General features: G+C 34.5%; 1 protein-coding gene across 2 annotated transcripts in view; it reads right to left on the bottom strand.

Annotated features, from left to right (window-relative positions):
* LOC125645518 (one cut domain family member 2-like) overlaps nucleotides 1-12,500 on the bottom strand; it is an 18,776-nt gene that overhangs the window by 3,070 nt on the left and 3,206 nt on the right. Inside the window, exons 2-4 of one of the 2 annotated variants that reach the window (XM_048871067.2) lie at nucleotides 6,164-6,241; nucleotides 5,237-5,288; nucleotides 1-574 (exon numbers count right to left, since the gene is read on the bottom strand). The exon at nucleotides 1-574 is cut by the window's left edge and continues 3,070 nt beyond it. In XM_048871067.2, the coding sequence (XP_048727024.1) occupies nucleotides 568-574; nucleotides 5,237-5,288; nucleotides 6,164-6,241 (137 nt within the window). In that variant the 3' untranslated portion in view covers nucleotides 1-567. The remainder of the gene's footprint in view (nucleotides 575-5,236; nucleotides 5,289-6,163; nucleotides 6,242-12,500) is intronic. The other variant, XM_048871065.2, reaches the window with a different exon arrangement.

Raw genomic sequence — 12,500 nt, 5'->3', positions numbered from 1 at the left:
AAGACATTATCTCAAACGCTGAGACGACTCGTCATGGGGGAGGGACAACATTTGCAGAACTGGAATAAATACGGAAATTCTCGACTAGATGTGAAGAAATGACACAAACCCTCATAGAAAAAAGAATACAATGTCAAATACCTTGAACAAAAACTCCCGTTTCTGGGTAAATCTACTGATATAATGTTTCTTCACATCTCTGAAATTCAGTCGTTTTTACCCAGTAAAAAATGAAACATATAAATATATAAATATTCAATGAAGCAATGAGATTTGGTATACTGATAAATTGTTCTTCAGCTAGTTTTACTGACACTCTCTCGGTTGTTATTGCCATCATCATCTCGCCATTTATCCAGACTACGACGTCTTGCATTCATAAAGAAATTTGCCACTGTGGTGACTTCTAGTCCCAGCTGCTGTGCAATAGTAGCCTGCATTTCCTTTGAGGGCCTCTTTGTTTCTTTAAAAATTGCATGTAGTGTGCGTCTCTGAATGTCAGTGAAAACTAAACGAGGTTTCTTAGGTGTTCTACTGTCCTGCATTGGGAGTTCTTGTTCTTTCCGCTTACAAGCTGAAATCAGCAAAATGATAGCAAAGTTAGATGTACTTCACAACAAATGTAAATCATTGCATGAATTGTTCTAAAACACATTCTAATTCTTAATCAAAAACATGTCTCTGACCATAAATGCATGCTACACTGGTTACATCAATGAACAGCCACAACACTCAAACAAGGCTAACAAATAAACCAAGAAATTAAATACATTTATACTAATAAAAAAAAAACATACCATAAATAATATATATGTTCCTTTTCTTCACTGTCAAGTTTCCCCTACACATTAAGCATAAATATTCTACCCCAGGTACCGCTGTACCTCATCCCATCAACTGTCAAATCTTCAAACCTGAAGCCCCTGTAGCCTTCTTTCCCATTATTAGGGAGGGCAGACATGGGGACTTGGGTTATCCTGATAAAACAGCTGGGTGTGCTGCGTGTGTGTGGTGTGCGTGGTAACACTTCGGACTTCTCAGGTTAATAATTTATGTTTATACTTTTACCTTCATCAAATATTAAAGGCAATTTAGATAATAAGACAGTAGCAGCAGTTCCACTTGCTTTCCAAATGTGACGTGTATCTATTATCCTTCAGGATTAATCAAGTCTAAACTTTGGGATATCTACATGCACCACTACATATGCCTGCCCTAAAGTCTTGTACCCCAGAATAATTGATCACTGGTTCAGATAAGGACAATTTCTGATCCTAGTCTAATATGGAGTCTTTTGGTATAATCCTTAAGAAGGGTAATAATTTTGGCAATCTAATTTTTTATATGGTCCTACACAGTTAACTTGTACACTGTTATCTCATATTCTACACATTTTTACTGCAGAAAATGCATGGAATCCCTATTTAGAAAGGTTTATTAGCATCATCATTAAAATGTACCGAGAAGTAGTTCAGAAAAAGTGTTGTTAAAAGTTGACCAAACTCTTCAGGCTAACTATTTGTGTAATTTTGGATGATAAGACCTGATTTTTTCCAATTAACTCCTGAAATTCAAATTTATGATGACATTATTAACTGCCACAAGCAACAAAACAGTATCAAATTTAGATGGATCCCTTATAAAAGTTATATGTTCCAAGTAAACTTTTCATTGTTGACATGACCTATCTGGGCTACCTAATTTAGGAAGGAAATTGGTGAGAAAAGCAGGAATATGTGTATTTACTTAAGCTATCAGTCCCTGTTTGTGACAAAATAAGGCATGTCTACATTCCACGACCCTCTAATCTCCTGCTGGCATCTTTATGAAAAATGAAAATGACACAAGAACATCAGCTTAAACTTGGTTGGTAAATTGTCCATAGTGTTGTAATGAAAATCAGCTGCTGGGTTTATTTAGCAATCAGACAATATTCTCATTACCAAGGGACAAGTCTTGCCACACAGTAACACAACTATGGCAGGTAAATTTCACTAGGTAATTCACACCTTTCTCAGGACAATCACAAACAACACCAGTGCACCTGTCCACGTACTCTGACAAGTGACCCCAACACTACATGTATCTATTATAGTTAATGGTGAGAAAATAATCTACCAAGGATTTGGAGATTTTAATTTGTTAGGATCGAGGAACATCAAAGACTTAACTCTTGATCTCATCACCCATCTATCTAGCCCAAATCATCCTAAATTTCTCTTTCACTTTGATTAAACAGTCAAAAAGTAAGAGTTGGGTTAACTTTGAACTATCTTTTATCAAAATTTTCGTAAAGTCTCGATTTTTTGGTCCAATTTGAGTGGGAATGAGCAAATGCTATTTTGCACTGGACAAAAAGGGCAATAAACAATATCATTATAAAGCCAACTAATTTATGCCTAGGAGAATCAGAAATCCCCCATCACAAGGCAGTCTGCATAGAAACTCCCAGTTAATGAGGTGGAATTATATACACTCACAATGGCACTAATTTACCTGCCCATTCACAACAGCCATGTTCAGCCTTTACACCTATATGCTACTGCTAAATACTGAACCTTAACGAGTTTATACTCCTAGGTCTAATGAAAACTCTCTCTTCCCTAATGAAAATTGCATGGCAGGCAACAAAAAACTAACTAGCAAAGGATAGAAAGACGGATTAATAAAACAGTGCAGTATAAAAGGAGGCAGCAACATTAAAACCTTTTTTCTTAATTTGAAAATAATTTGGGTCCAAAGAGAAAACTTTACCTTGATAATGCAATTAATTTCAATGTGTTTTATTCAAAGCAGACTTCATCTTTCATCAACAGTTTAATGAAAAAAAAAATCCTACAGAATCCAGAGAAAAAGAATTTTCCTGATGATGCTGCAAAAGTTTCATGTTCTGAAAGCCACCTTTATTCATTTGAATGCAACAGCATGATAAGAGATTTCATTAGAAGATTGTACACTATCTAACGTGTGAGCAGACCCAGGTAGATTATCATGACAAAACACCGTTTCTGCTTATTCCATGCTGTCCTGCAAGACTTAACAAAGGCCTATGTAAAAAAAGCACCTAGTTGCCTTGACAACCAATTAGCTGAAAAGTATTCCAAGATTTGATATCTGTTCCAAGTGAATGAACTGTTACATGGGAGATAGGCGGCCTCTTTCCATAAATCATACTGGGGAGAGTGAAATCATTTGGCATCCAGAAAAAATGGTAAGGAAGCTAACCATTTATGAACACTTGCCAAAGAACATTTTTTTAATAGAACTTCAAATTGGGTAAGAATTTAACTACCCGGAAAAACTCATAGTAGAATTTAAGTTGCATTGCGCATTTTCTTCTCTGAAGTTGGAAATCATGCCTACAGCTTTGATAAATAGTGTTCTTCTACGGGAATCGAACAGCTGAAAATGCAATCACAACCAAGATTTCAACAGCCCCATATTTATTACTCTGCAATAACTTCTATTTACACTCCAGTATTCTTATGGATTTTATAGATTTGTTTTGAAATTTCTCGTGCAACAGAATACTCGAGATCTAAAAATGGGTTTGGGGATCAATAAACTATTAAACTTGAATTTATCTGGTAAAGATATTCCTAATAGTCAGCAGAAGTGCCTGGCTGAAATGCAAACACAAAGTGTAGGCCTAAGCTAGACTGCCATTGTGTTCTACTGTTGTAGGCCCATCATAAGAGACTGTAGACAAGCAGCTGTCTTAGCCATGACGTCAAAGTTGCTTTTGAACGGCCATCAAGGAAGGGGGCAAGTAGATTCCACAAACATGCATAACTGATAATGCCAATTACACATCATATATTTGTTCATCCTTTTTCTCCTTTTTTGGGGTGGGTGGTTGGGGTATGGAAATGGAAGTGACAATTCCTCAACTTCGATCACAACTTCTTTCCGCATTTCAATTCCACTTCTATGTTCAAATACTGTATCAAAACTTCCATTCTAATATAAGGACAAGCCAAATGGTTGTTTTAGTGTGGAAACTTTATCTGTTTAATATTTCTTATATCAATATTTGACAACACTTTACTTGAAGCAGTTGAAGATATCTTAACCAAAGCGTCACTTGTCAGATAAGATTTGTAAATAACAGAAATATTCTAAACTTCCGTATTCAAAGTTTCTTTAATTTTTTATCACGTAAAAAATTGCGTACATGTACTCAAGAACACCATGTTTATGAGAAAATAAAACAATAATTAATTCTAATTATATACTATTTACAAAATTACAAGGACATACCTAAGAACACACAAAGCTACCCATAACCTATTAGAAAATTTCTTTCCAATGAAAAAAAAAAAAGGTCCTAAGATTGACAGTGGGTACCACTAAATAAGTAACCCTGACAGTATGTTTGAATCATTGATGACTTACAAGAGCCCTGTTACTAACTCAAATGTCTCACCATCAGACCCCCCTAGCAAAGAACTACCATCTAGAGGAACAACCAAGTCACTATCAAGAGCCTTCATTGTCAACAGCCAAACTGTCAGTTTGAACAGTTCGCTGCAAGCCCACAACACTCAATGTGGATGTCAAGTGGGGAAATCACACACGAACTCTAGGAAAGGCACAGTTGCCCATTGTGGAGGTAGAAGACTTGTTTTTCGTTGTTGTTTTGCCATGGAATGCATGGTATTGAAGCATGGAGACAAAATTTGTCAGCTTAACTCTCCAGATGTTATCTGGCACAGTGCAAATATTGCTCCCCCAGGAAAGAGAAATGGGCATTCCTATCAGTGTATGCAAAATTTGGACAAATATTTAGAGCTTGTTAAGGAAACTTGACTGCTCAGAAAAAGAAATTCTTTCAGGAAAAAATAAGTTTGTGTTCAATCTTTTTATAAATAAACTTAATGTTTGACTGGAAAAAGAATTAGCTAAGGTAAATTCTACCTAAATTTCAAAACCAATGGGCATAAACTAACAGATGATTTCAATTCAACTCATATGCCAAAAGAAGAGGTTAAATCTTTTTTAAATATCATGAAAGAAAATTTTTCACAATTAAACTTTGTCCTCTGCTGTACAACACCTTGAATTTTCTTGTTTTGATTCTTTATTCTTTTCCACACCAAAAACAGTTTTAAACTTGTCTGATTCTTTTGGGGGCACCTTTTCTACTTTGGGTATTTTGGTGAACAATTTCTAATTGTACTTGTAGAATTTCAGACTTCATTTTGTACCAAACTACACCCATGCGTAGAATACAAACCTTTCCAACCGAAACAAGTCTAGGTCAGTATCATCGTCTGTAAGGGGATATTCTGAAAGGTAAACACACCTCATAGCAAAAGAAATCAACTGTCTACTCCAAACTAATGCAAACAAGGCTTCTCAAGATGTCAACATTCAATATTACATGATACATAATCTGATTATCATTTAATGTTAAGAATTCACATTCAAATTATTTGAACTTTAGATTATTATACAGCAAAATACACATAAAAGTATAGTAATTGCTCGTAAATTATTTGCACAACAATGTTGACAATTTTGAAAAGTCTTTTGTATAAAGAAAGCAAAAAAAAAAAAAAAAAATATATATATAAAAATAAAAAATAAAGTCACCAAAATCCAACATAACAATGCATTTGGCATAATTTGTATATATAGCATGCATTTTGTTGGTTCAGAGACAAGTTTTTGTTCTATAAGGTGAGAAAAGGATAAACATAAATATGTAAAAACCACTGCCCATCATCGAAATCACCAGACCAAGCTTTTTCTATAAATTTGCAATGATGAGAGACATGTCTTAAGATAAAAAAAAATTTCAATCAAAATGAACATGAAATTTTATAGATGTGACTTGGTACTCCTAGATTTGAATATAAGTACCCGATGACATAATGTGAGGGTTTTTTGTTTTGTTTTTTAAATCATAAATATTTCATTGAAATGCTAAAAGCAATTGAAATGCTGGCTACAGTTTCATGTCCAATCCCAATCATATTTATTTTCATTGAAGCATGCTTTTTTTTTAAAAATCAGGATCTTTACAAAGACTTTCCAGAATATGTCAATCATCTTTATTTCAATAGAGTTGGTGTGACAACAGCACAAGATTATGATTACAAAACAGTCACAAGGAGGTCGATGGTGGAACAGCAAACACAAAACAACACATTTGTCCTACCTATTGTGTTGGGGTGACCAAAGCCTGAGGGTGGGGACCCATCTTCTTTTTTAATGTTGGCTTCATTGAATGATTTTCCTATGGAAAGAATGGTAAACATTGGTACCTTTATTGAAATTCAGACATTAAAAAAAAAAAAGAAAAGAAAACCTGCATGTAAGTCCCAAATCTGTCCAAGAAAACAATGTTTTCTGAATTTTTCATCTCTTTTTTTTTTCTTTGGATTTTGTGACCAAACATTAAGGTCAAATCTGAAAGTTGAAAATCAAACAAAAATGCATGCTCATATATGTATTTCAATACAAAAAACTAAATATTTAAAAACTTTCTGCAATTGCGAAACCATCTGGTGTGCAAGAATACACACTGTAGAGAGACTAAAAATATGAAAGCAATCCGAGAGAAACATGGGCAAAGACACACCTTTATAATACAAATAACACAGACGCACACACAGACATACATACACACTGAGGAAACAAATATTAAAGATTAACTTAGCATTAATGCAGTCACTGCAACACATTTGCTCCTGTACCTATACATCGCCCACTATGATTTACCTATATATTACTACTATAATTTTCGTTTTACCTAAAATTTGCCAGATTATGATTCATTCTTTCCATCATCAGCTCCTTAGAAACTCAGTAATGGTGTCAAACCATAAGCCTTTACTACTATTATCAATTTCTTTTCTTTTTTACATATCCTTGCTCATTTCATTTTAATTATATCTTAATCCTCCACTGATGTGGTCACAATATAATTACTAGTGAAAAGTTCCACGACTTCATTAGTGATACATGTATGGATAGCTGTGGTAATATCCCAAAGGTATTATACCCAACAAAAGATTAAAAGATGTACCACTCTCTTTATACTTTGATATGGGAAACATAAAATTTTCCTGAACCATGTCTTGCACAAAAAACTTTTTTCATCTGTTTTAATTTAATTCTGCTGTTTTCAGAGACAAAATAAGATTCAAATCTTCTGCCTGGAAACAGAATAATAATTCAATGTTCATACCATGCCATCTTCAAACATGAAACTTATAGTGGAAGTGTGAAAGCAGCTTAGTTGCTATGGTGACAAGATGCTGTGGTATAACAGTGACTGGAAATTTCCTCCTGCTGATCAAATAGCCAGCATTTTCCCTTTGTTTAGAAAACACCACTGATTAAAATTATTTAAATGAACAAATTATGAAGTTCATAATTCAAGAAACCTAAAAAAAAAGAAAAAAAGAAAAAAGATAATGTTCCACCCATTTTCAATGACATTTCCTCTCAAATATATAAAGGAAAACCTTTCAAATACAATTACTGTCACAAGTGTATTACTATATTTGTATTTAATAATATTTTATGACTCATAGCAAGTCAACATGAACAAAAAATACAACATGGAAAAAATCTCCACTGCAAAAACCTTAGCAACACGTGGCTGATTGAAATCACGGTGCCTGCCAACTCAGGTATGAAATGAGAGGATTTTTCATTTTTTTTACCTGGTCATTAAAAGACCAAGGCAAGGCAGGCAGACTCCTGATTCATGTGGCTTAGATATAACTGCGATAATATGAAGCTGGGGAGCCTGAGCCTGTCATTTCTACCTGCCATCCTTTGTCTTCCAAGGTTTCAGAAGGACACTTGAAATGACTGCCAGTCACTCTCACTATCCAGGAGATGATTATACGACCAATGGTTTCAAACTTGTGAAAGACAATGATGAAAGTGATAAATTGAACAGGAAATTGAATTCTGTTTGTCGAAATGTACGTGTATCAAATCAGTGTGTGTGTGTGTACAACTTATATAATAAAAAAGTATTACTACATTTAAAGACCATATTTGTGTAACTCATACTCCATTTGACAGTTATGTACAGCAAAACTCAATTGTGTATAAAACACAAAAATCAAATATACATTATTTATCTATCGCAAGCAATATTTCTGGAAACACAAGTTGACCTGCATCCCAGCTAAGTACTTGGCTGTTAGTGCAAAAAGCCTCCATGGAGACCTTCCTTTATCCTCTATCTACTCTGATGTTAACTGAGCTCCCAAGAGACCCTCAAACACAGTGCCATACAACCATTGGTACTGCATTAATAGGCAAAATTACCCTAAACACTGGTAACCGTCAATCATTCCAAATTCATCTTGGGTTGTGTAGTTGTATAAATGGCTGTAATTGAAGTCAAGAAATGCTGCCTTTAGAGCCAGGAAGTTATTGTAAATTTTATTGGATGCCTGCAGCATGATGATGCAGATTTACATCACTTTGCTAGACATGCCCTGTGACATCCAGTTTCAAGTGCATGAACACTATAAAAAATTCATATCACGGTAAAACCTCTGAGAATTTTAATTCATCAAATTAAAACAAGAAGACAAAGACGAGAACCATGAATTTTCCCCCCCTGTGGCCAAATATAATAAATGACAGGCTAGCAATGCGGAAACAGGCATAGACCATTTCTACAAACTCATGTTGTTTTAAGCCAGGCTTGTCATCTTTATTCCAATCAAATATGAATATCTCATCATGCAAACTGAAAGCAAACAAACCCTGTGGATGCTAATTGCAAAGTATGAGACTGGCGAACCAAAACATGGGCAAACATCTCTGTTCAAACACACAGCGAATGAACAGTGTGGCTACAGTTGGAGAAGTTCCCAGCATCCCTCAACAATGTGATAAAATAAAATGGGAATGATGGAAACCATCTAATTTGTACGTTTACAGACACTTATACAGCATCAAAGCTTGTGTTTGCTGAAGCTGGTATGGTACTCAATCCACTTCAAATGTGGAGGGAATTTCACTTCTACAACTAAAATTTGAACAGATATCCATTAGGGAGGTTTTCCTGTGACATATTTACAATATAATTTTTTTTTCCATTTAAAAGATACCACCAACTCTAAATTCACTCATATCCAAGAGAAGTACATTCAAATTAAGTTTATGACCTCTAAATAATATCAATGACAATACCATATTTGTGTATATTCATGGTAATCATTTTTGGAATAAATGTTTTTGGAAGATGTGCTTAAATTATGGTTTTCTATATATTTCTTTCAAATACTCAATTGCCGACTATTCTGTACCAACAAAAACAACTTAATAAAAAAATCCAATATCTACAGAAGCAGTAGAAAAGATGCTGGGGTATAATAGTCGCTCCAGCACAGCAGACAAGCAGTAATTTGTGTTATTCACAGTGCCAAAGCTAGAACAGGGAAACTCCATTTAGGGCATGCTCTGTGGTCCGCTAACTACTGGCTTAAGTTCTAGAGACTTGTTTGGATAAAATGTGTGGTTTCTTTGAATAACTTTATGCAGATTTCATGTTGACATGGAGGGGGTCTCCCAGGACAACACTTGCAAATGAAAAGATGGCATTATAAGACATACTTTTCTGCCCAACAGACAGAATGATTCCGTCCACAGAAATTACACCGAAAACACTCTATCATTATTTTCACATACAAGCTATATCTCGAGTCAAACCAATCTAAAAACTTCCACTGTAGTCAAAATGACTAATCCTACATACTATAATACTTTGAGTCTGATTCCAAGATTGAGTATGAAAAAATACTCTTTGGCTTGTGTAATAAAACTTATAAATTAATATGTACAAAACTGTCAGAATTTTGCAATTACTGTCCATCTCTCTTAGGAATACATAATCATGAAAGTATAAACAGTAAATCATTGTTTTTGTGTTTAATGTACTGAAAGATGAATACTGCAAGCAGTAGAAAAAAGAATGTGCTAGTTCTGTTCTGACACCAGCTGGCATACACAATGTAGTATGCTGAATAATTAAAAGCTATCACAACCCCTCAGCTCACTAAAGCATCACATTTATACCATGATAAGCACTGCAACAACAATGGTCTCTCACTATATGACCCAATATGTGAATAATTTGTGTGTGTGTATAGTTTACAATTTTTTGTAATATTTATTTAAGACAGCAATTTGCAATATATCTTACCTATATGTATCAATTTGAAATACACATGCTGTTTTCTGAGAAAATACTTTGCCATTGGAGTCAAATTTCACCCTGCTTATCTGCACACAATGGGGAAACCATTGTTCAAAACTTAGGCACACATTTTGTTTATGTACTTGAAGTGGTATTCATGTACCCACTTCCGTCTCAGGGTTGAATTCATGCCCCTACAGAACTAAACCTCCTAGCAGCACGTGACCAGTGTGCTAGATCACTCAACCATCTAGGAAAGTTATATGTACACATTCGTCCCCCTCCCCATGTTTAACCAATGTTTCTTTAAACTTGACACAAATTTTTGCCATTATGCACACTTTGAATAGTTAATCATTTAATCACACCCTGTGAACCTGATAAACTTCAATGGTGGATTTAGATAGCATGACGGAAAACTTAAGCTATTCAACAAATATCAAAGTGAAGGTATATGCTTCCTTTTATAATGGCCCCCACCACCAAGATTTTTATATGGAAAGATTATGTTGAGCTCAATCTTCCGTTATCACTATGGACAGAGAAGGACGGTCATTATTCAAAAATTTTAATAAAAAATTAAATAAAATACAGGAAACTTTGTCCTTCTAAATTGCATTATTTTTGCTAAAGCTTCTCTGTTATCCTATTCTAATTCAACAGGATTGAAATTGTGAAACAAAAAAGTTCTATAAATTCAACAAAAATTCTAAGCTCATATTGTAGTCTCCAAGCCAAATTCTTTCACTTCATGACCAACAAAATGCAAGAGAACCGACATTCCCGCGATAAAACCATCTCCTTTACTGTTGCTTAGCTGCAGCATGAACTCACATAAAAGGGAGCATTCTGCATAACAGAAATGAAAACTAATAAAAAAATTCATTATCAAGACAGAAAATTAATTGAGCGCTCTCTATTGGTAAGATATTCTTTTGGACACATGTTCTATTTCATCTCAATTACATGTTACATTTTTGCATTTCTTACACCAGCGGCATGCTTTTCTCTGGATTAGCACCAGCATCTATCCCTGAACAACTGCTACTACTTTTATAAAAATAAATTCGGTAATCTGAGTAGCTAGTCTAAGATGTTAACATGCAGTTCTTTCTTTTATATCATGCCAGTGGTAGTTAGTAAGGGGAGATAATCCATGCCAGTTCCAAAGGAAGACAATCAGGGTAGCTCTCTGAAAATTAGTATAAGCTAGTGTCTGGAATATAGTTTCTTTCTGCATAATATAAGTTGTATGGATGTCTTGAAAAGGTTTGAATTTGTATATAATGCATTAGTAGTTTATCAGCCCAAGATGTCATTGCAATTAGTAGATACAATCCCATTCCTAGGAAGTGAAAATAAAATACCTGAATAAAAACCCACCAATCGCTACCCTGGATAAAAGACACTGGTGGAGTGGAAATCTTGTTCAAAGATTTCAAACTGAAAAAGACAGCAATAAGATGAAGATGTGCAGAAAGTAATAAAAGCTGTTCAACTAAAATAACTTCGCCAATTGTTTTAGTTCCCTTTGGCATTATTACAGATGTCAGTCAGCCGTATCATTCCTAAAAAGTTTTGGTATTGTATTTTGAAAAAGTGTTTTGTGTACAACATACTGCAACAGCAAGTTTTTCTCATTTTTGTCATGCACTTGTAACAGGTGTGTTGTTGTAGAGTATGTGGCAGATGGTCGCTAGGAAATGTCTGCACAAAATATTTCTATCCATTACCCTCTCCTGCCATATAAAATCCTCAACATTCAGTTATTTCCAATAAAAGGAGTAAAATTTTTAAAAATTAAGTTACAAAGGAAAATAGGGAAAGCCTTTAAAAAAAAAAAATGATCTGGCCCCTCTCTCATGTAATTGGAACACCACATGAAATTCAGTCCATTTCTGAAGATAATCTTCACTCTGCATAATGAGATATACATGTAAAATATAATTTTTTATTAATTAATCTGCTAGATTACAAAATAATAATTTTATAGAACTCTAGAGTTTTTCCTCGTTTCACCCAGACACTTCAGTTACATAGACCACCACAGGTAGATTTGTGTAGATAATTACAATGCAGAACACCTGACTGCCAGTTATTAGAACTGCCACTACATCATGTAATTTAGTCCAAATGTGACAACACCAGGCAGATGGGGTATTTCTAATAATGCTTCACAGATCTAGCAAATGTATTATCATGGTTTTACTATTATTCCCTAGGGGGCACAATGCAGGGGAAATTAAATTATCACAGTCAATGGAAAAATGCTCTTCTCATGTAGTGTTTTTGTGTGACTTTGAAGCATGATTAGCAGTTAATA

Source organism: Ostrea edulis, chromosome 6 (assembly GCF_947568905.1).
Source record: "Ostrea edulis chromosome 6, xbOstEdul1.1, whole genome shotgun sequence".
In the NCBI taxonomy this organism is placed as follows: domain Eukaryota; kingdom Metazoa; phylum Mollusca; class Bivalvia; order Ostreida; family Ostreidae; genus Ostrea; species Ostrea edulis.
The sequence above is the reverse complement of the archived record's forward strand: the minus strand, read 5'-3'. Positions and strand labels throughout refer to the sequence as shown.